This window comes from Syngnathus scovelli, chromosome 1, assembly GCF_024217435.2.
Source record: "Syngnathus scovelli strain Florida chromosome 1, RoL_Ssco_1.2, whole genome shotgun sequence".
NCBI lineage: Eukaryota > Metazoa > Chordata > Actinopteri > Syngnathiformes > Syngnathidae > Syngnathus > Syngnathus scovelli.
In genome coordinates this window covers 27,998,594-28,023,772 of record NC_090847.1, presented here as the reverse complement: position 1 = coordinate 28,023,772, position 25,179 = coordinate 27,998,594, and the positions used below count along the sequence as shown (strand labels likewise).

Sequence of the window (25,179 nt, the reverse complement as noted above, 5' to 3'; positions counted from 1 at the left end):
GGATTACCTCGACATGGCAAACATTTCGCTCGCCATTTTCCAATTGGAAATTAGGGCGCACAGTACATTCATAGTCTTTCATCCTTTTGCATGGTTTTTTTTTTTTTAGGTTTAAATCTTATTCCGCATCTTCTATCTAAGGTCCCACAGGGAAAGAAAATTGTCTGTAGAACTCCGATAGATTGCATTACGGCTCGAATTTGAGAACGGGGACATTTCTGTCGCTTTGACAGCGGCTCGATCATCTGTAAATAGTTCTGAACCACCTTAAACGGGGAGGTGACCAAGAACCCGGTGGTCCACTTTGTCAAAGCTCCGGTGCTCTTCCATGGAGAGATGAGAACCTTCCAGAAAGACAGCTCTCTCTATAACCCATTGGCCTTAACTTTGGTAATAGAATCATAACGAGCTCACCACTGCGTCTGGAAATGTCATGTCCACACGTGATATTGAGATACATTCCACGGTGATTTGAGCAAAGCTTATAAATAGACTTCACTCCAACACAATTGTATGTTTGTGTGGTGGCGACGGCGTGGGCGTCCCGCTAATCACCGAGCAGACTCCCAGAAATGTCACAGTTCAGCGGTCGAGACTCTTCAATTAGCTGTAATCTGCGTGAGGCACTCGAAATAAACGGCTCAGTGGACAAAACAGTGTCAACATAAGATTTGGCTGCAGTCCCGTTTTACCGCACGGGACCATATTCTTGTGGTGAATTCACGTCAGAAGCAATTGGGTTCTGATCATCAATTGGAAATAAATTGTTGCCACTCGACAAATCTGACATTCCAGATATCTAGACCTGACATGATAGCTACAGAACCGTTCCAAAAAGGACAGGGGTCCTCAAACATCCGACATTTTGACGCTATCGACGCACAATCCAACGATACGAGGAGAACGATGACAGGTGTTGCTGCTTACGCGGCAACACACACGACAGAAAGACGCTTGCAACCACTCACGTCCGTTCCCCGAGTCAAGTAGGACTCATTTGTGTGCGCCCTCACACAGCCGTTGGACTGGTGTAGAATATGAAACGCACGAATCTGATGCGGCAGTGGAAAACAGCCAAGAGGTCACGCGTGCTGATGCTTCTCGCATCTCCCATGACATGATTGGACAATAATGGGCATAAAATGATGCTGGAACAGGAACAAGAGTGCAGCAGGATGAGGGGGACCGGTGTATGTGGTCATGTCGCCCTTTTTGCCATAGATAGTTTCTTGACGAGCAAGTCGCAACCACGGGTCATACTTGGTACGAACTGTTTGGATGGCAAAGAACCAAACGTTAGCCCTCCGGAAGCCGATGGGACAACTTCGGCCTTCTCTCGGCAATTGCCCGGGCTTATGTACTCAACGTGGAACTCATTACCAACATACATCAAGTCGTTGAAGGCAATTAACTCCTCTCTGACCCGCTAAATCCACAGGTACAGTATTCTCTGAGCGAGGAACCGGGTTCAAAGCCCAAAATGGTCTTACCGTGGCCCCCGCGGGTCAAAAAGGGCATCCGGTTGATGGCGATGGGCACGGTGCCATGTTTGTTGTGGAAGTGGTGGACATGGTGGGTGGTGCTGAGGGAGGAGGAGACTCTGGCGGCCACGGCCGGGCACGGCAACACCAGCAGGGCCAGCGAGAGCACCAGCCGGAGCAGGAAGGCCGGACTGGCCCAGGCTGCGGGCGAAGCCGCCCCGGGCCTGGGCACTGCCAAGAATCCTCCGTCCACCTGCACTTCCACCTCTTGCTCCATGAGGGCGGGGCCCGAGAGGAAGAGGAAGCCCCTCCCTCGTATACGACACAAACAAGGAAAGAACATCTCAAAGGAATCCGGGGCTCAACATCTCCTGCTCTTCAGCCTGGGCAGGTTGGGGAAAAAGCCCCAAAATGAAAAATATCCTTGCTTCAAAAAAAAAAAAAAAAAAAAAAAAAATCTCCAAATCTCCAGTCTTGATATCCAAACGTCGTATCCCACCAATGTTCTTCCTAATTTAAATGATATCCAACATTGCCTCCATTTTATATCCTTGGCAAATGTTATTTTCCGCCGGCCACAAGTCAAGCCTCCATAATGAGGAGAAACATTCCTGTCATCCCTTCGCAACTTTTGTCTGCAGATGAACGATTCTAACGCTGCTCGAATAACCTCGATGGGCTGCGACGCTTCTGTGGAAGCGCGTCGAGAATACAAACAATCCAGATGTCGGCTTTTGAATCCCAGAAGAAGCTCAGAACCAGTCCGAGATTCAATATGGGAAAAAAAAAAAAAAAAAAAAATCAGGACAAGATTCTCAGCTGCCTCCTTGTGCTGTGATTTTTTTCGAACTGAAACAAAACCAATCAATCAATCTTAGTAACGGAACGCAAAGACCAAGAAAGAACGGTATCACCAGAGGAGTCGCATCAAAGCGCAATCGGCCAATCCTGAGTCTCGGGACGGAGCTCCGTCCTTCCACTTGCCGAGGGAATAATTCCTGCGTTTGCGCTCCGTTTTTTTTTTTTTTTCTCCACCCCCCCTCCTGCTCGCCGGAGCTCTCCAGACGACTCGAAGCTGGTGTTTGTCTCGCCGGAGCTCGCGCTTAGACTGCCGCATTTGCCGTGAAATTCATGCCAATCCGATCCAAAGCTGCGACGGCGAGAGCATCCTTCCTTTTCCCGCTCTGCACACTTGTGCCATCTCGTTTTTTTTTTTTTTTTCTCCCCCTTGCTCTTCTGGTCAGCTCATTCCCTTCCTCTCCCTTGACGGCTGATTTGCAGGCGGCTCCTCCGCACTGAGTCGGGGTAAGAAAGCGAGCGAAAGGTAGAAAGGGGGGGGGGGCGGGCTCGGCGAGGTGAACACACTCTCAGCCTTTGAAAACACAAGCGATGACTGTCAGGGAGAGAGCGGTGTGTGTGTGCGAGGAGGAGAGGGAGGGCGGGAAGAGAGAGAGTGGCGATGGAGTGAAAAAGAACGGGAAGATGGGAGGCGCCCCTTCTTTAACATGCGTGGGACGAAACGTGAGGGACGCCTGCAGGTCCCGTACAAGCGAGGTCGCACTTGAAAGTTTCATATTGGAAATGTGCTTCACAATGGAACCACTCGATAATTTTTTTTTTTTTTTCCCCCTCATGTCGCTATTTGTCGAAATTTATGTGTCGATGTGTGGATAACACTCGGGAATATTTTGAAAAAAAAATTGAGTTGAATTAGATTTTATGATGATTCCAATTCCATTTTTAGTTATTTTTTTATCAGTTTAGTAAAATCCCACTCATTAGATGTAGTAGTAAAACTTGCTATCCGATTATAATTGAGCGATTATTGATTACGATTGGACAAGTCACATTTGAGATGCTGATGATAATATCTGAAATGAAACGGAAATGTGGATCCTGTATTTTAAAAACTTGACCTGAGATCAGTTTTGGATTCTGCACCTTAAACTTTATTCTTTTAAACAGCTTTCATACATGACTCAATTAAAATTGTGTTTGTCAGTGTGATCAATATTTTAGGAACAGCTGGTAGGAGGTGTAGCTAGGATTCAAAGTTTTTTTTTTTTTTTTTTAAAGCTTTGGACAGGCCCCACTCTCTCATATTCTAGATTAGAGATATTTATCACAACGACAGACTTCTTCGAAATTCCTGCAGCTCCACATAAAAAAAAATTCCGACCCATTTTTTCTTCTCTTTGTCAGTTGGGTAGTCAAGTGTCGCGGCATATATTTTATCCACTCAACCGTGTTCTATGTTTTCATATTTAATACCCCGGAAATTATTTTGACTGATACCTCCAAACAGTTAAATCAATTTGACGCAGGGAGGAGTCATTTCAAAGTGAGGGACGAACAATGGATGCACAGAATAACGGCGATGTGGTGTAGAATGTCCATGTTTAAAAGATTAGTTATGGGATTTGAAGAGGAGCTAAAGTGTAAGTGAGCGGGAGTGCTGTGTGTGTGTGTGTGTGTGTGTGTGTGTGTGCGTGGGAGAGGGGGCCTTGCAGCAGAGCTGAGCGGAGATGGAGTGAGATTGCGTATCAGATGAATCATGGCCGATAGAGATCTCGGCTGAGACTTGGGAAGGAAGAGCAAGAGAGAGGAAAAATTGCCCCCAAACAGAATAAAAAAAAAAAACGTCTGCAATGATGGAGGGAAGAGAGTCCGGAATACGAGTGATGGCAAGATGAAAGATCCCCAGGGGAGAACCCGAGGTGCGCTGGTTGCCATCAGGGCCAACGTGAAGTGACACCGGAGGGCGCCGCATCGTCATTTCGTGGCGACGCTGAACTGCTGAACTCAGACAAGGGATTATAATATCTTAAAAAAAAAAAAAATACGCACACGAGCTAGCACAAATGTACGCTCCAATAAAAAAACGAAAAAAAATTGCCTGCTCTGATTGAGCAACAAAACAAGGAATGAAATTCCAAATTCACGATCATATAAATACAAAATGATAAAATGCAAATGACGGCCTCAAGCCATGATTCAAACCCTTGAACATATTTTAAAAGGCCCGTTAAGTCAACCCAACATAAGCTTCCCACTAACAATCTGTAACACGAATCGGTGCGGGAAAAAAATATTTTTAAACGTTTTTTCAGAAAGCGTGCGAATTTACTGCGTTAGGCTAAAGGCGAATCCATTTTATGCAAAGTAGCTGACAATAAAGTCTTCTATCTTATGTAAAACTGCTTCATAAAAACCAGGCTGTATTGCTTTTCATTAAACAGTGCCGGTATTATTTTTGTGTAAAAAAAAAAATCTACATGTTGCGTTCAGGGGACGGAGCGAACTGGGACCTCATTATTGGAGAGCTAAACACCTGCTGCCAAGAAGAAAAACAAGAAGCGGAGGTCCAAATGCGGAGGTCGAGTACACCAAATACTCCTTCAGGGACCCTTCAAAGTCCACCGGGAGAACGTGGTCATCAAAAGACGACATGATCCCAAACTTTACGTCATTTCGAAATTTCCATTGTCATTTTAGTTGTATGTAGCGCAAAGACGACACAAACAAACAATGGAAGTCGTCAATTTTAAACTCCATTGAGAGGTGTCTGAAAATAAGATTTCCCAGACCTAAAGTCTCCATTTGGAGAAAGACCGAGATCCAAGTGAAATGGGTCGGTGTGAGAGCGAAGCTCTTCTCATGGCCGTCCCACCTGGCTCGAAATGGCACTGCCAATCTTGTGTCAGCTTGGGCGGCACCTCCCTAATTGTCTTTTGGGTAATTACACCAATCTGATACATGTCAGAGCGCAGCTTAGAACTGCTGAATGTTTAAAGAGGACGGGCAGGTGGTGATTAAGATGCCTCATCAGCTCCTTTGCTCAGCCACGCTTGAAGTCGGGCGTTCGAGAAGCAACAAAGTGCTTTCGTCGAGAGGTAGAAGTGACACTCGTTCCCGTAACGTAGGGGTCCCATCCATCCATCCATCCATCCATCCATCCATCCATCCATCCATCCATCCATCCATCCATCCATCCATCCATCCATCCATCCATCCATCCATCCATCCATCCATCCATCCATCCATCCATCCATCCATCCATCCATCCATCCATCCATCCATCCATCCAGACTGCAAATTGCATTTAATTAGATATACAGTGATCCCTCGCTACTTCGCGTTTCGTTGATCGCGGCTTCGCTACATCGCGGATCTTTTTACCAAATTAAAAAAAACATTTAAAAGTAAAATAAAACATTTAAAAGTCAAAATAAAACTTCTAAATTGAGGAAACGTGTCTAACCTTTAGGACAATGTAGTATTGCTCCAATCGTTTACATTCCTTTAGAAGTCCGTTTTCGCGTGTTAGCACGATCGCGAGTTAGCATATTTCCGCTAACTCGTTAGCCTGCCCAGTACTTCTTGTTGGTGACCGTACTTCGCGGATTTCACTTATCGCGGGTGGTTTTTGGAACCAATTATCCGCGATAAAGCAGGGATTACTGTAGTTCAAATTGATCATTTAAAAAACGAAATTGAAATTGAAAGAAATTTAAAAAAAATAAAATAAAATTCCTCCCGTTTTAATGAAATAATGAGTAAAAATGGTTAGATTCCATCCATCCATCCATCCATCCATCCATCCATCCATCCATCCATCCATCCATCCATCCCTTAACCACAAGATCCTGACGCTGATCACAGGGAACGAAAACGTCATTTCGGTGTTAAGTTTCTCCGTGTCGCGCGCAAAAAAAAAAAAAAAAAAAAGATTTCCACTTAGCCCGGGACCTGAGACCATTTCTTCTCACTTTCCATTGTGAAGGTAATAATCAGGATGAATGCTCAAAGGTGGGCGGGGAGGGAGCAGGCTTGCTTAAGCCATCCCATAATAATAGCGGTTTCACGGTAATCTCCTGCACGCAGGGAGACATTTTGACATGGATTGCAGGGTTCTAAATACAAAAACGATGCCGAGGAGAGCCGCTCACAAAACCGTGGAAGAAAATGAAAGAAATGATCGTATTTCTCCGGGAGATGGAGCAGCATTTATGAAAATAAAATATCTCATTGAATACAAGCAAAAAAAAAAAAAAACAAGACAAAGGGAGCCCGGTGTGTATTTGAAGACAATCTATTGTGGTGATAAGCAGCGCAGCAGATTGGAACATTTCCGAGGAACAACAATATGAATTTAGCAGGTCGCCCATTGGGAAGAAAATTGCCGTCATTCAATTAATCTGCCGGCCGAATTCGTCAGGCCTTTTAAGAATAATCACAAGCTGCACACAAAGTCGATTAAATGTAGATATAATCTTACTTTCTCATGAAACAGCACATGCTGTTCCGTCCAAACCTTTTTACCGCACCGAATCATGACGACAATTTTAAAACGTGCACAGATCGTTAATATGAACGTAAAAAGGGCTTAAGATTGACCCCTGAGGAACACCGCAATTCGCTCACTCCACTTTCCAAACTACGATCTGCTTACGTCAGTTGCGCCTTGATTCATTTCCACCACACGGCGTAAAATCCGACCGATGTTTTCGCCGACTTTGCCGATTTGACGCGAAATAAAACGCGCGCTACATCATTTCGGACAGCTAAACCAGCGTGCATTTGTAAATCAATACCAACCTCTCCTCGCCTTCCCTCCGCCGTGACGTCCCAATACTCTCTTGATGTATATACGATTGGAATCCTCAAGGCTAACAAAAACAGCAGCTTTGAAACCTCCAGACTTTATCATTCTCTACCTCTGGGAGGCACTTTTTGTCATAATCCCTTCTTTGGAGTGTCTGAGGCTTCTTCTTATGTCACGTCTTATCTATCGGAGAACACCCTTGGAAAACATTTTACGAGGAAAACATTCCCTCCACGTTCTTCCCTGATGTCGGTCCGTGTGGCTGGAATAGTGGACCGGAACCAGGATTTGGGAGTAAATGTAGCCAGTGACTGCTATCTCCTCAATGTGTCAGGACTCATTACACGGTGTGCACACACAAGACACCCTTCTGCTGGCAGGCAATATTGTCAAGTCACCCCAAATACGCAAAGGGGGGGCCAGAGTAGCACATCTGATGACAGGCCTGCACCTTTTTGTTCCCCGCTGAGCTGCTTTACACTCGTTCCCGATGACATTCCCACGTCCTCACTTTGTTCCGGTGTCTCGAGTTGAAAGAATGCATGTGGGCCTTTTGTGAGGAAACTTCTGCGCTATTGACATCTTGCAGTCTGTGGAGTGAGGCCTTTACAAAACCCCCGACTGGTTTTCTCATAGCAGTCAATGGTCACTATGAGATTTTTTTTTTCTTTACTAGGATGAATCTTTTTTAACCGCCAGCCCAGATAAAATGGAGTTTTTACGTCTATAGCCGTCCACGGTAGTGAAGGAGTTAATTGAAATTGCAATGCGGACGCTCTGCACAGTCTTAATTTATCCAAATGCAGCAATAGACCGATTTCACACAGGGGAAATTAACGAGTCAAAATGTAAGGCTATTTACATAAACAAAAAACTTTTCTCTGTCGTAGTAAATGAGGGGATTAACATCAATAAAGGCAATTTAAGCAAGACACTCAAAACAACGATGACAACGGAGAGATATTTCAAAGACTGCCTCATAAATAAGTTAATGAAGAGTAAGCGTGTCGTGCGAGGAATGTGTCACTGCGGAAAAGCCCGCGTCACAAAGATAGGATGTTGGGAAGGACGTTTTTTTGGCACTTTTGAAGGCTGCCCGAGGCACCCGCCCATTCCACTATTTTTAGTTATGTTTTTTCCTATCCCCATACCGTGGCCCTTCCTTAAAAGAGCAAAGCTCGGGAGTTTTTATTTCCTGCGTTTTTCGTACGTTATTTTATTCATTTAGGAAAATTGGGCCATTGGTTTTTCTTTCAGGTTCGTTGCTCCGTACTAGCGCAAATGCAACGACAAGAACTTCAATTGCTACATCACTTTTGTCATTTTGTTCTTTCAGACTTTAAAGGTCAATAAATTCCGTTTTTTTCGGTCTTTTATTTTCGGGAGTGCCGCTATGACCTTCTCGATTTGAAAACATCCTTTTTGGCTCCGCCCCCTCCATCATGCTATCGACTGCTCCGGCCAATCAGCAGCAAAATGCTACACTGCGCATTTTAAGTAATATTCCTTGGCTAATCTGGACATTAAATTAGGTACACTTGCTTAATCGAAAATATTTAAGTTATTTGTAATAGTTGTGTGACTCTTATTTGCCACTATTCAGGAAACTGACGATTTCCTCGCGGAATAGGCGGCTCGGAGTACAAATTGTTTAACTCGGTTGCGCGTTTGCATAAAACATGACGCGGCCGGAAAACATTTAGAGAACAACCCAAGCCCCGCCCGTCATCTTCTCTTACATGTGCCGTGCATGACACAATATTACTTATTGATGGGAGACGCTGGACAAGTAAACACATCACATGTACACGCTCAATAATTTAGACGCACTAAAAGGGCTGTGTGAGCATTTTCAAGGTGCGATCCATATTTGGGGATTAGCTTCAGTAAAGACTTCCATCTCGGCTCCGAGGTGGACGTCAAAATGGAGGATCACTAATGGGACATGATGAGTGGAGACCAAGACTTGAAATAATTGCGAGTGAAGAAAAGACGGATGAAAAAGATGAGCGATGTGAAATGGTGCGGAATGGAACGAGTCGATTAAAGTCGGAATGGTTTTGATTGGTTAAAAAAAAAGTAGGAAAAAAAATATTTTTTAGCTTTTATTTTGGTTTAAAATAATTTTTGTTGAAATTTTAGTGGTGAAATCAGCGAATAAATATGAAAAAAGTCGCTTGTGTAAAATTGTATTCCTTGTGGGGCGAAAATAAAAAAATAGTTAAATAAAAGAAATACTGTGATGAAAAAAATCTTGCTAATTCATCCTAATATTTTAAATTTGCAATGGGAATGAATGTTCTGTCCAATGTCTCATTGGGGAGAAATTGAAATGGAGTAAATCGGATGACAAAATATGACAGTCGATTGCAAGACAAAAAAGTGAAAGAACTAATATTGAGTTTATTAATAATAAATAAACTGAGGCTATCGCACGATCAAAGTTGAAATGTCAGCAGGATTCGAACACGGCTAAAACCTAAAAAAAAGTTGAAACCTTTTCATTTTGTTGACATCCGAGTCTACTTTGAATTTGTTGTCGGGCCACCTCGGAGGGGTCCGACTCTTGGTGCATATTAAATAAATCAATTGAGGCGCCTGATCTGGCCTGTTCCTTCTCATTTGCTTATTTTTACTGCCTCGGCTGACTCAAGTCGCTATCTTTAAATTATTCCATTTGTGATACTGAACTTACTTGCTGCCTCCCTCTCTGAGATTTTTTTTTCTTCCCGTAGCTCTCTCCGCTCATTAAAAAGCCAACTTTGATTTGTTTTGGTGTCGACGTTGACGAAATCTTCGAATAGGCTACAATTGAAGGCCGCCACCCTCAAAATGCAGCAAAAAATGAATCAGGCTATGTCTATTCGCTGGAGAGTCATCGTGGGAGGAGACTAACCAAGGACAAAGGGGCGGGAGCCGAATCACAGCATCGGTGATTTAGTGCTCCGGTGCCGGGCAGGGGTATTTATATCTCTGCAGCCTCATAGGTCAAAACAATGAATAAATCCATCTTTGATTCGTTGCATTAATGGCTTCCGGAAGGCGGCGTGTGAAAAAGAAAAATAAGGACGTCAAGTTGAAGTCTGACACGCCATCAACACCATGACGACCAATTAGCCGTAAGACGCCGGCAGGTGAAAGTGCATCTTTACGCCTTTCCCATCGGCGGCCAATCGGGCGGGGTTTTCCCTCCGAGGACCCGCCAGATGGCGTTTACATCTCTGTTTGTCCGTTTGAGCGCGTCCGCCGGAGCCGCGGGGCTTTGGTACATGTGAGAGGACATGCTGGAACATGCCAGAAATTTCACGCTTGCAAACACACACGATGCTCTTGTTAAGCGAGGTTCAATTACGGGAGCTAGCGTTGGCAGATTCCCATCGCGATTGGTCACCTGGATAGAAGCGGCGAATGGGGACTGGCAAAGCATTCCCGGAAGACAAGTTGAGATTTTAATGAGGACATTGGCAAAGCAAAATGAATGCTAATATTTAGCTCTGATCAAAGCCTCGTGGTCGCCGAGTGTAATTAAAGCGGCCTTGTGCCCTTGAGTGAGAGTTCCTCGCTATTTGTCCACCAGCAGTCATTATTGTTAATTTCCTAACATGTCCGAGGTTACGCAAGTCATTTAAAGCATCGGTGGAGAACGATTAAAGGCAGCTTGTGAGAAGCACTTGCGGAGGTTCCGTTATTATTCCGTTGCTTGCTGGCAATCTACTACGATTTAATTTTGAGACGGAGCAGAACTCGAGTTAAATCCAGTCCGCCATTGGACATCAAAGTCACGTTTGCATGAAGCGAGTCGGTCTAGTCAGCGACATCACATGGGTAGCGTTGCCCGCTACCAAATTAAAAATGGTTGCTAAGAGATGCTTAAAGGTGCAGTGTGTAAAATGCAGCTGCCATCTTGTGGTTAACTAGTAGAATGCAACGACCTAAGTCGGATTTTTTTTGCATATTATTTAAATAAATTCAAATCAGTGAATATTGAAAAATCTACACACCGTCTCTTTAAATAATAGATCACTGTAAGGCTTTGGTGCTTGCAAATGTGTCAGCCGCAAAGATTTATTGCGTCCAGATTCATTTCTACCAATTAAATTGCTTCGTCAGCTCATAGTTTTATTTATTGCATCACTCTTAAGACCTTTGAAAAAGAGTTTGTGAACATAACCTAATAAATTAATATATTTAATTTTGATAAATACATGTCATTTAAATTAATGAAATTAATTAGTTTAAATTTAATTTCGTAAATTTAGTGCTTTAAATTAAAATAATTTTGTAGCCGTGTACATGATAGCAAGAATAAAAAAATCCCAACTTGCAGTGTTTGGGTGCCAATACGGAACTTTTTTAATTTCCTGGGAAGTAGTCCTTTCTGAAATTGCCAGGAAGATATGTAGCTTGTCACTGCGGAATATTTGTGAACTCTTTATGTGTAGCTTTGTGGAATAAAAAAAAAAAAAAGCCGCATAATCAGGCAGAGCTTGTAAATAAAAATTCCTCTTCACATCATCTAACCTCTTTGCTGCAAAATAAAAACCTCCAAATGCCAACAAGTCGTCAATGGATACGAGTCTTTCATTGCTTCCCACTTCCTTGATTATTGCCGCTTGATCCCGGCGCCAACCCGAGACCGGCGAACCGAGAGCTCCCTCCTCATCGGGCAGACAGCGAAATCTGACTAAGCAGATACTTCCTCGAATGAATTATTCAGTGCAGAAGGAGAATACTGTGATTCACAGTCATAATAGGAGGTCCTGAAATGGCACACGGCGCAGCCTTATCTATATTTTAGAACTCTCATGGCCCTCTCATGCAAGAAAGCGCTGATGGGAAAAGCCCACGCCACGGAAAAACGTCTCGATTTTTAACTCCAAAGTTCCTCTTGTCGGTCCCGACGGGGAGCTTCATCTAATATGGAAATGACGGAAGGTGAGGAATGTCACGAGTTTCTCTCTCAAGAAAAATTATATCAGAAGCTTCTTGAGAGGAGAAGAGACTCTCGAGTGTAGCTTGCAAGCGGCGGCGACTATTGTCGGAGTGATACATCAGAAAGCAAAAGCTCGTCTTTTCCACCCACACGGCAAACACTCTCGGGCCTGTTAGCGTCTTTGCTCGCTCTCTCTCTCATTGCGCAGGAAGACCAAATTGTCATCGAGAGGTTTGTGGGAACAAGAGGGAACAAGATGTTGTCGCCGTCTGAGTGCCATCTTCCGCTCGGCAACTTTGCCCGCGGATAATTGTCGTACGGAGCCCACTAGTCGTAACGAGCCGGAAAAGTTTGGGTATATTTGCGGGAATACTGTGTGGGCAGAATAACAATAAGCCAGGGGACCATTTTTATTTATTTTTTTGCCGACGTGGGGAATTTAAAATAACTATTTATTTATTTATTTATTTATTTATTTATTTATTTATTTATTTATTTATTTTTTGCTCATTGAAATGTGTTTTTATTTAGGGTTAGGGGGGCGGGGCTAATGAATTGCTATAACAATAAATGTAATATAACAAGGCTTTAATGCAGTCATCATAGTAACTCAATCATGTGACAAAGATAAAGTGCATGAATGAGCTAAAAAAAAAAAAATGTAAAGACACGTAGGAATAACAAATGTAAAGGCGCATTTTTGCATGAGTATTTTAGCAGCGTGCTTCCCAAAATGCGCCAACAAAAGGGAGCACAGAACTAATATAAAGTTCATGAAAATATACAACTCGCCATAACAATAAATCAACAGCCGCTCGCTGCAGAGCTGGCCTTGCGCGTGGTCTCTTATTTATTTATTTTTCCCCCCACTCATTTTGTCGGTTTAACATTAGCGTGACGACGAAATTAGCGTAGCATCTCGGCCGTCGCGCGGCCAGCCATTTGGGAGCCCTAGAGGATGCAGTCGAAGACAATGCGGCGGCGGCGGGAGGGTGCCGGTGGTGCGCAGCGGCGTTTCCATGGTTACTACGCAGGGAGCATTTTGTCTGCCAGTCTATTCAGTGAGATTCAATCAGGTTTTGCCGCCGCCGCCGCCGCCGCTCTCAGCCAGAAATGATTGTTTGTGATTAACACCGACGACTGCAGATGTGATCTACGTTCCTCTTTAACGTCCTTTCAAAAGGCACGTGACTTAATTTGTCTTCGAGGCTTTGACCGTTTAGTCCGACGTAGTACATGTTGCCAGCTAAAAGGGATTGATTCATGTGATGTCATTATCTCCGTGAGCCAGTTTAAGATTGGCGGGGGCTGTTACGTCAAAAATTGTGAATTTACGTGTTATTAAAAATCACAACAGCCGAGATAGTGCTCCCATCGCTCTCAGAGGTCATAATGAAGTGGATCCAAATGGACTTCGACGGCATTCTCACAATCGCAATCCATCGCGGTTTCATCCGCACTTTGATACACTCGTACCCGACCACAGACTCGTTTCAGGATTCGATCGGATGCCTTCGTTGAGATCCACTCACGGTTCTGATCTCTGGACTTCTCAAAATTCCAATTATGAGATCCATCATTTTATGAATGAGGAGAATGACTGATTTCAGTAGCGATTAATCGTATTCAATATCGTACTCTTGCAATTTTCCGTGATTAATTCTACAAAACTACCAAATCAAGTTAAGGTTTGTGATGTCATTTGATTTCTTCCAAATAGACTAGAATTAAGATAAAGCTTCATTCTGACATTTAAATTTTGGCGTGTTTTAATGCTGATTTTACTCCGCCCCTTCCTCGTTTGGAGAGGGGGGGGGGGAGTTCCGTGATGATTCTGCATTGACCAACCGGGACTTGTTCCAAGTTGGAGGCCTTGCTCCATTCCACTCTTTTGGTGTTTGAACTAACATTGGAAGGGCTGATTTTCAACTGCGGGCTTGTGCTAGCCATTTTGACTTTTGCGATTAAGAGCTTTGAGCAAACTCGGCTTGAAAATAAACAACGGGCGTAAAGTACCGGACAGCACTAAAATGATCAGCGGGTAAATAATGAGACACGTTTTGTAACAGCACTTTCAAACATTTTACAGCCAGCTGAGTGGAAGACTAAAAAGTCGGTGTAATTATAGAACCTTTAGAAATGTGGGATCTAGGAACGCCCCCCCCCCCTCACACACACAAGCCAGCTGCTGAGGTTGCTAGGCAACAGGAGCAGAGCTTCGGACTGACCATCTTGCTCACCCCAGCTTGCTTTGACCGACCCTGACCAGAAGGAAAGACAAGAGGCGAAATCTTCCAATGACACGGGCGGCTTAGCTTAGCGCAGCTTTTGCGAGGCAGACGCCCGATTTGTATTCCAAAAGAAAAGCAAAAGCTCGCGTCATTACACCGAGGCGGCGGCGCAGCTGCTATCACTCTCAGAGTGTTCATAACACTTCAGAGTGACAATTCTTCAATGACAGCCAGGTGCTGACATTGATTGAAGAGCTGTTAGCGTCTAAATAAATCCCATTAGCCATCCCGCGCACGACTCCGCCACTGACAAACATGTGACGGCAACACGAGATCCGAGGCAGACGGGAGGAGACGCTAACTGCCAGGAAATGTAAGCTGGTCGCTATTTTTTTTAAATTGAAACCCTAACCCTTTTATCAGTACATCAGGGAGAAGAAGACGAGCAACGTTTCGGAAGCTAGCATAATGAGCTCGTATTAGCCTCACTTCGGGGCACAATCAGCTAAATAGCGGCACATCTCCAAGACGCCGTTCCGACGCGGAATGGCAACGACTGCGGAATGGCTGAGCGACGGCCTCCGAGGGTCACCGATTGCTGACGCGCGGGAAAAGTACCGGCGAATTAAAACAAATGCGGCTCGCCAGCTAGCGGGTCCAACTTATTATTTAGCCAGTGATGGCGGGAGGGAAATCATTGGAAAACAAAGAGTCGTGCTGAGAAGCTATTAGAATATGGCAAGAGAAATTTGAATGTTTGAGTAAAATAGAGCGGGCCGCTTGCATAACGGTCGGCGGGCGAGCTATTTCGTGATAATGTTCTCAAATTTTTCTATCTTACTGCCGCGTCAGCCGTCAGCGATCGAGTTCATTGCGGTGTCGACACCAAAAAGAGATGATTAAAAACCAAGATGGCACTCTCGGAGCTGGAGGCTCTTCCGGGCTTAAGGCAGAGATTTATGATGTTGACATCCGACTCGGTTTATGCCCTCGGTCACGTAGGAGTAAGTGGAAAAAGTTTCCGTGATAATGCCGTACATAACCAAATGGAAAGCTCTCGGGCAGTCAAAAGAGGGATTTGGAAGATCTTAACTCGGAACAACTTCATGAGAGAGCGTTGCCTTCAGTCAGACTGTCGCACAATTGATTGTGCGTGGAAACGGGGAGAAAAAAAATGAATCAATTTTTGGCGTGGAGTTAACATCCTTTTTTTTTGTAGATACTGACTTTTGTTCGTAAAAAAAAAAAATGCGGAAAGAAGAAGGGGCAAATTGACTAGCACCTCAGCCCCCAACCTCCCTTCAAAGGAATAATCGCCGGAAAGTCAAAGTCAGTCAAGCCGGAGCCTCGCTTATGACTAATGAAGTCATTACAGGAAGCCGTGGGAAAGGGAGATCCAGTTGGGCTTCTGCCAGCGAGCATCGACTCCTAATTTGTATCTCGGCGTATCAGTGACGGCGGGGACACGGCTCACGGCGGAACCCGTGAACCCGTCGAGCCGTGACGGGCCGCTGAATGCTCGACAGAGTCCCCGGGCGAGGCTCTTCGGGCTGTTTTTGGAGTGAGCAAAATTCAAAAATAAAAAAAGGCCTCTGCTGAATTGGTTTCACCGCAAGACTGAGTTCTGTCGCGGCGGCGCGGCAGCCAGGTGTGAACGGATACTTGGACTCTCCGCCGTCATTTGTCAAGCTGAGACGCTTTCGCCTCAACGAGTCGACGGGCCGAACGGACGGGATCGTGCTGGGATGACGAATAAGTGAAAACAAGCGGGGACCGCGCCCGCTGACATGCTCCGAACGCGTTGATCCGAAAGTAAAGCCGTGAAGGGAGGTCAAGGAATCTTTGGAAGTGCTGATATTCGATCTGAAAACGTCACGGTGGCAGATAAGAAAAGTAAACACAGGCTAAATCTCTTCAACCTCAAGAAGCTTGGAGAACTTTGTCTTGGAAACCTGACACTGTAAATTTTGTGACGGCGGAGAGCGGCCTGGAGAACTTCATCTTGGAAACCTGACACTGTAAATTTTGTGATGGCGGAGAGCGGCCACTCTGTGTATCGTGTTCCGATCGGAAAATGTTGGCCTGGTGGGGGGCCATCGATCGAAATCAGCCCAGATGAAATCGGAGGAGGGGCGGAAGGCTTTGTGACCAGAAGTTGTAAAACATCTCAGGAACGTATGTATTTATGAGGAAGTAAATGTTTTTTTCATTCCAGGTCCTTTTTCCGAAGTAATTTCCAGAAAAACTCACGAACTTTTACAAAAGGTGACTTGAGCACAAACGGCAACCGTGAATGCGAAAGGCAAACGCCGAGCCATTTAGTTGCACGTCGCGTCGCCGGATTTTGTTAGTATTCCATCCGTGTGAGGAATAAAAGAATTGCGAATGCAACGTGTTCTTTCAACCGCGCGCAAATTGTCGAGTGCCCTCGCGTTCGCGGCGTCTCCTTCTCTCACGCTCGTCTTGTTTACTCTCTGACAGCCTAATTGGCATGCAATCAATGCCTTACCTGCGCCTCCACAACATACAAAGCCCCGGGAAAAATGAGCAGCGATCCAAGAACCCATTCGGAATCATCAGCTCGCGACGGATGACAATTAGATCCTGTCGGTTCTGGGAATGTTGTGTTGGCGTGTCCGAGGTTGGGAGGAAAATATGTTTTTGTGAATTGCAATGAAGCTCAAGCGCGGGACCGATTCTGCAAACCCTGAATCGTGTTCGCATTGTATCTTTTCCGACCAATACGATTTTCGAGAATGAAAGGAACAAAGTCCGGCTTTGCATTTAAAATACACCTACCAATCAAACAGTCGTAGATTCCTGGACGCGAACCCATCAAGGTGCCGGGCCGTGACCGAGTGACGGATCGGCTAAGTAACGGGTGATTAGCGGGGCTCGGCCTGCTGTTGCCTGGGGGCGGATTGTGGGAACGCTGCGGAGGTACGTGCTTGTTGCCTAGTTAGCCTTCCAGTCAGCAACTGTCAGTAATTTATCTGACTGTTAATTACTCGTTACGTGTCACTCTTTGGATGATAAAATGGCACAGAGGGGGTAATTGGGATTTTATTGGATCCCAAGTTCCATCTCCGGGGAGGGAGGGAGGGAGGTAAAATGGCATATCGTGCAGCAGAAGGAAGAAAGCGCGGAACGATAAGATGAACGGAAGGGTCAAGGCAAATTTTAGAGAACCAAACAGTTTAATTAGGCAACGTGGTCCCATTACTCGTGTTTATGAAATGACTTTCGGGAGTTACTTCTGGGCGCAGAGAGCTCCGACTTACTTTGTTTTATTTATCTGATGCGATCGGACTTTTATCCGCCTCTAATTTACGATGCTTCATCTACAACCGCAAAGAGCTATCGTTTTTTTTTCCGCCCCCAGCGTTCCCTCGGCAAACAATGAGGGAAATGAAGAAAGACAAGGGCGGGCATAAATAAATAAATAAATATATATATATATATATAAATATATATAAAATGTATTTATTTATTATTTATATTTGTTTATATTTAGATTTTAGTATATATTTTAAAATAGACTAAATAAATAACAAAATAAAAAAATTATATACATAGACTATTTTTGAAAATACGATTTTGTCCGTGAAAATTTTTGCAAATATATCGCAGTCGTAGTTGTCGTCATTGTACTAACGATATATTATTGTGTTTTATGTTCCATCTCACGAACGGTACTTGGCTTCAGCGACGCTTGTTTTTCAACGCGCTCAATAAATTAATCGAGTTGAGTAAATACGTGAAAGGCAGCATTAAGAGCGCGGCTGCATGGTCGAGATGGTAAAACAGAAAAACGCTCGCCTCTTGACACGTTCAAATGAGTGTGACGAGCTTCGGTAATTACTCTCCTCCGCTGTAGTTTTGTCAGCAGTCTTTTGTTGCCCCTAACTCTTGATTGTTTATCTAATTTAATGGGACAAAGTCATTTCACATTTGTAACCGTATCAAAAAGCAATTAGAGTGTGACGAGAAGCCGCTGAACAATGTCGGCCATCAATCACGGCTGAGGAAAAAAAAGGCACGAAAAGAGCAACGAGGACATTTTTGCTTGCTTATTTCCCTGATGTGCTGCTCAGCGGAACATGTCATCGAGGTAACAGTTGTAAAGAAAACAAAAACAAAAAAACGACGATTGAATAAATTGCTAATTATCCGTCTTATTTACCAATTGAAAGTGGCGTAATTATGCACTCCCGCCCGCCACATTGGCGATGAGAGCAAAGAGCAGCGCCCAAGGTGTCATTTTTATTTTCCATCGACTTTCCTTTCACGCAATCAAGATGAATGTGCGCCCACGCCGGCGACGTCTGAAAATTTAATTCATGTGCATGTAAGTGATGGATGGCTTCCACCTTGGGCACGTATTGACAAGCGCATAACACGGCGGGGACGGTGATTTGGGCCATTATGACACACTCGACTATCGAGCTACTTGGACCCCCGAAAAAAAAATATAATAAGATGGGCTTCAAACGAGCCGCGTTGCATTTTCAAAAATGCAACACTTAACTTTGAAGCAACGACGACCCGAGGCTATTTTGGATCGATTTGAGAGGCAGGACACCGTGAAGAGCGCATCAAGCGCCTCTCAATCTGCCTGCCCCGTCTGACATTTTCTCAGGTTAGGGCATGTATCGACACTCTATTTCCCCCTTTTTCCCTCTGCTATGCTTCCATCTTCTCTGTCTAGCACGTTATTGTACAGGCCATCACCAGGAGGGAGAGGGGGTGGATGCCTCGCTGTCCTCTCAACATGGTGACACTCCCAAACTGCTTCTTTGAGATTCCAGGCACGAAAATATCGGCGTGTAGGGACGGGAGGGCAGGGAGCAGGTAGCCTGGGATTTACCCTGAGGGATTTCGGCCAGATCCGAGCTTTATGATGCGAAGGGGAAATGATAGATCCCGAAACATGAGGGTGGAGGTGCCCATGCAGCCCCCGCCCCCCCTCCCCCTGCCGTGCTTCTGAACCTCGAGTTCCAGCGTCTTGTTTCCTGGATGGTGAGCTTCATGGGAAGTGGCAAAGGCGGCCATGCATTTTAAAATACTCTCTTTTTTTCAGATCGCTAACTAGCTAGCTATAGCTTTAGCGATAGATAGCTAGATAGATCACCGGGGAGGATATTATTCTTCCTCACCTTCCTTCATTTTTTTTTTTTAGGTCCAAACACAAAGACGGAAAAGTGACGCCGCTAAACGGAACTGGCACAAGCCAGCGAGATGATGAAGTGAAGCAGCGCCAAGCGCCGCGGCTCTCTCGGCAGGCTTATTTATTATTCATATTTATTTATATGATATTAACGGGCAGCCATCTTGAGATTCTCTTTCAGGTTCAAGTTTCGCAGCTGGCCGTCTTCATTTGGAGCCGGAGCTCCAGACGTATTTTTGTAGCTCGAATTACCAATTTCGCTGTGCGCCAATGCTAATGTCTGTGCCATTAGAGCGGCTGTAAAGTGTTTTTAAAGCATGCCCATTATTCATGCTATGGCCGTTGCTCACTTTGGCTTCACTTCCCTGGACAGCGGCTCGGCCGTCCACCGTGAATGCGTACGATCAATATGCTCCGGTTACTTTTTTCCTCAGATGACGCAATTCGCCGTCTCCACATGGGTTTGACTTTCCCAAGTCGCTCGTTCCTCTATCGCCGCGCCCCCACGATTTTCTCCTTTATAAATAAACAGCCCGCGTGAGCTAAAGCAACCGAAGACGATGACTAGCAGTCGCCTTTAAGCCTATGATGAATAATTGAAAGGATTTTTGCCAGGCAGGCATTGGCATCCCGCTGCCACTTAACTGCCTCCAGGACTGATTGCCACACACAAATAAAGCCTCCCAGGAAGTTTCAAAACGTTTTCACGCACCATAGTAAAATATGCAACAATTAAAGAAGTATAGACGCAAAAGTGGAGACAAGCTTTGCGGGTTGTAAATTCCCTCTTGGTTTTGTAATTGGAGCTGAAGCGCTGAACTTTTCGTTCAGGGTACCACCGAAGGGTCCGGAGGGGTTCAACAATGTCACCTTAACGCTCGACGACTTCATTCATAGACTTAAAAACATAATTGCGTATTTCTTTCAGGTGCAGCTGTCTTCATTTTCACGGGCACAGATTTACATGAGTAAAAGGTGCATATTGAAGCAGTCCATCTGGTAATGTTTATTAATGTTGTCTTATGTTCTTATTCTTATTAACTGTACTATTTGGATCGAAAGGTGCACTTTTGATACTTTACATGTTTGGCACACCGTCTTCAGAATGTTTGAAATTTGCTTGAAAATGACCTTCAACTTATTAAACCTTTTTTGAAATGCATGAAATTTAGTTTGAATGCAAATTTCTAATACAACAAAACCAAGCAAAGAGTACTTTGTGTTCGATCTGAGCCCACCATAAAACCACTAATTCTATCAAATAAACGCTCTGTACGATTACAAGAAACAATTTTCATTTATTTATTTGAACGGGGAATAATAATGAATAATGAGTATAAGAATAAAACCATGAGAAAATATGTCAGATTATAGCTACAAAGTCCCTAGGCAGGTAAATACATAAAATATAATATTCATTTAAAATTTTAATACTTGATAATGCATCATCTAGCCTGGTGTGCCTTGTATATAAAAAAATGTATTAAAAGAAAATATCATGAATCTAAAGGTTCGAAAAATGTCGTACTCAAAGTAATTAACAAAATATGCTCCTGAAATAATGCACAGCAACAGGATGGGCCTGCGACAGCTGGTCCATGTGCTTTCAAGGACTAAGGTCCCCAATTAGTAGGCGAAATAAGAAAGTGTGTACAAGTGGAATATGTAGAATATTTGAAAAGTCGTGACTCTGCTGTGGGCTGAAAACAGCGTGAATATTTTTCCAAGAGCAATATACGTGAGGCAATTTTTTTCCTTCCTTATTTGGTCCTTGAGGGCCTAAATACCGTTAATGAAGAGCAAAGGGAAAAGCCGGACTCACCCATTTTCTTCCTTCTCAAAAGTTTTCTGAGTAAACGTCAAGCGAGTGGTTGCACAAGGCGCTCTCGCCGACGGATCTTTGTCTCCCTTGCAAGATGTCTCAATTAACGCATTTTTTTTTTTAAATGCAGCAGACAATCCCTAGCGTGTCAAAACTTCAAAAGGAGACGCTCCTTTCCAAAGGACGTCTCGTCTTTGTCTTCCCTCCTTTTCGTTGCCTTCCAACCAGATTGGAAATATGGCCTCGCAATTGTTTTCACCGGCCTCAAATTAAAAGTCGGTTACTTGCGGCCAACTCAGATGAGATGAAGGCAGCCTTGTTTCATTACAACTTTATTGTTGAATTGATCCGAGCCGCGGCGGCCGTCGATACGAAGCCAACACACACCAAACACGAGACGGAAAAATTCTCAAGAAAGGCGCTTTTCTCTCAATTGGAGACGAGGACAAATTTAACATTTGAAACGAATACAGTTTGAACTGACCTTCACGAAAAGTCACTTACATATAACAGACAACTCCGACTGTTGCAGTCCACCAATATAAACTTGACATTCTAATAAGATAAATCGATTGTTAATCAGTCCAAACCAAGATGGAAATCATTTTCCAACAAACACACCACTGGAGCCTACATGCTCTTTAGGGGGGTGACGGTCCCCATTAGAAAGACCAAACAAGAATGTGTGTACATGTGGAATACGTAGAGCAGGTGTCAAGCTTATTTTTGTCACAGGTCGTCATAGTTTCCTTTGGACCCAAATAAATGTATGAACGCCCCATGTTATATATTTATATAATATAAGCTACAAAACAAACTGACATAACTTTTTTTCAAATCAGACTACTAAAAACTGTTCAGATATTTTAAAAAAGATGATTTTTAAATGTGAAGCCAATTTGCAATCTTAGTAATGACATGAATTTGACGCACAAATTGTCTTTTCGGGCCACATAAAATGATGTGGCGGGCCGTATCTGGCCCCCGGGCCTTGACTTTGACACCACCGGTGATGCAGAGGAAGAAGATATGAACACTTGTGACTCTGCTGAAAACAATTAAGACCATTAAATATGAAGATATTCAATCCCTTTGAGACGTCATCACAAGCAAACGACGCGACCCCCTTCCCTTCTCGTCCTCCCACACGCTTGCGACACACAGGCTGATCAAAAGTGAAAAGCTAATGAGACGGAAGTGAAGCCGCCACCCCGCAAGAAGACAAGAGCCAGGGACACAATGGGACGATTGATCAAGCAGAGCGCGGTGAGGCTCCTGGGAGCATCGTGGCAGAAAACACAGAAAGCGATATTAATTATACACACATATTTTGTTTTCAGTCTAAGCATGCGGAGTCCGCAGACATGTGCTCCTATGATATTTAAAATGTGCATGCCGATTCATCAAACCTAAAAAAATTATCCTTCCTTTCGGCCTGGCTAATTTCCCAAAAATGCCGTGACTGCTATCGTTTACAACACAAGCATGAAATGAAACTAATAAAAAAAAATATAAAGCCAGTCGGGCTCGTGTTAATTCGTGCAAACATGGTGAAGCAGCGTTTGGCTGTTATGCCACATGCAAACATCTCATTGGACATTCTATTATTAATTTTAGTAATCTACATTTACATACCCTACTTTTAAACCTCTTTTGCTTATTTAAATGTTTTACTTACGTGAAGCACATTGAGTTACGCAACGCACTCCATCGATAAATCGGCCTCGTCTTACGATCTCATCAGAGTAGCCGCGGCGTTTCGATTGCAGCATTCCCCTTCTCCCTTCAGGATGTGCGACATGACTGGCAAAATTCATTAATCAAATGTGCATGGGGAAAGGCACTCAAATATAATATAATACAGTCATAAAATGCAGCATATAAAAGAAAAGCCGTCTCCCTGTTGTGTTAGAGTGGAAGTGCTTTTGGGGGTGGAGAAGAAGTCTGCCCTGACTTTTATGTTACAGTCGAACGTTCTTATAATGGATGAGGAAGAAAGTCTTCCACAGATACTCGAATGCATGTAGCATGTCAATCATTAGCGAAAAAAAAAAAAGAAGCTATTTGTTATTTTTCGAAAGCTGAGGGGTACGTTCCTTCCCCATGCCGTGAGACTTTTTAACTCTTTCGCGGGGGTTAGGCAGTATTTATTATTTATTCATTTGATCTATTTCATTATTAATTATCAATAACCTATATATTTAATCAGATCTCTTCCTCTCTTTTGTTATTGTTTTTGTCGTGTCCAATATTTACGTTGTCTATTTATCTATGTGTTTATTTTTATATTGTTTATGTACGTATTTATTTATGTACTCAACTGGTGGCCTCCAAATTTCAATAAATCTAAATAATAATAAATCCATCCGTCCGTCCGTTCAGCTATCTATGTATGTCGCATATCTATGTTGTATCTATGTATATTTGCTAAGGGTAGTTTCCAAACCCATACTGTGCCCCTCCCTTATAGGAGCACATCTCTCCCACCCCTTTTCTAATTTTCTTTCGATTCTGGTTCCAAAAGGTCAAAATTACCAACTGAATAGATCCAAACCATACCCCGCTGCAGTGAAAGGGGCGGAGCCAGACAAACTGCAGTCTGCTGATTGGTGGATAAAAACGGGAAGATGAGCAGCAGCAAGTCCCACCTCGTTTACCGTGTCACGCTCCTACGCCGAGGATAAGGTTGTATAATTCCGTCTGTGAGACTTAAGCCCAATAAAAGCCTTCCGAGGACACTCGAATCACCACAAGGACGAAATGCGCAAAATTCCACGCAGGGCTTTGCTAGAGGAATCTATTAGAACGACTCCGCGATGGGGAATGAAAGATTATCGCCCTCTTGGAAAGCCGCCATTTATCACCTCATTGGCCTCCGTGTTCACGCCCGCCTCGGCGCCGCCGTGCTCATGCTACGGAAAATCCATTACTGGTCTCGCTCGGCACAAGAGGCAAGATAGTTATAACAAGCAGGAAATATAGGGAGACTTGTGATTCCGTCCAGAAGAAAATGGCCCTAAATATGAATACTTTCTACTAATGACTGTAAATCAATGAATTCACATGAGATCTCAAAACGTGAATCTCATTCTCAGCCATATAGATTTAATTTCTTTCTGCAAACCACGCTTAGAAAAAGATGCACTCGCGATGCCTGTTCTTTCGTGATAATGACTTTCTTTTTTAAAACGAGCTAATGGATAAATGTCTGGATATTTTCGCCACCATTTCAAGTTTCTTGGTAACGCAATCAATTTTGGCATCTGGAAAGCGTCCAAGGCCAGACTCAAGGGCGACGGAAAAGTCCGGGAGATGATTGGATTGCTTTGGAGAATCACTATCGATGCGTCAAGATCGTTCGTCGCTTATGAATGCGACGGAAAAGCTAACATTAGCTGAAATGAGCTAAAATGAGGTAAAAACCAACTTAGGAATAAACAAGTGAGAAACTGTCAGCCATTTTAGAAACCCCCCGATACCAACACTTCCTCCATTTTGTCTACTTTCAGCACTCGCGAGAGAAATTACCCAGAGGATAGCAAAGAGGCAGAAGAGAACACGGTGACTTTATCGGAATCTAAAGAGCGATTCGACTGATAAGACACACCTGAGATATAATTCAAGCTTGATTATTTGACTCCTCTCCTCTCTTCCTCCCCATTCCAAAATGGAGCCCAGGGGGCTTTCATGACGTTTGCATTTGTCTTGAGTGGTCTCAAAGCAATTACCAAGCCTTGTTAGTTGTCCTTTAATGCACTTTGTGGCTTAAAAGCCATCCCCCTTCTTTAATTAAACCCAAGAAGGCACCGCCGCTCTGGATCGACAGCGAAGCAGAAACTCATCAAGAGCAAAGCGAAAAGTTTCGGGCGGGTGAATTCCGAGCCTGTCGAAGATAAAAGGAGCAACTGGGAAGGGATTTTTGGGCTAAGTCAACATTTCC

The 25,179-nt window shown here is 43.9% G+C and overlaps 1 protein-coding gene across 5 annotated transcripts in view; it reads right to left on the bottom strand.

The window, feature by feature from the left end:
- The window catches only part of LOC125985429 (neurexin-2), a 241,842-nt gene that overhangs the window by 59,392 nt on the left and 157,271 nt on the right, over positions 1 to 25,179 (bottom strand). The window contains exon 1 of one of the 5 annotated variants that reach the window (XM_049748305.2): positions 1,491 to 4,912. The exons of 3 other annotated variants lie outside the window; for them this stretch is intronic. In XM_049748305.2, the coding sequence (XP_049604262.1) occupies positions 1,491 to 1,824 (334 nt within the window). In that variant the 5' untranslated portion in view covers positions 1,825 to 4,912. Of the gene's footprint in view, positions 1 to 1,490; positions 4,913 to 25,179 lie in introns of those variants that run through there. One more of the 5 variants, XM_049748297.2, reaches the window with a different exon arrangement.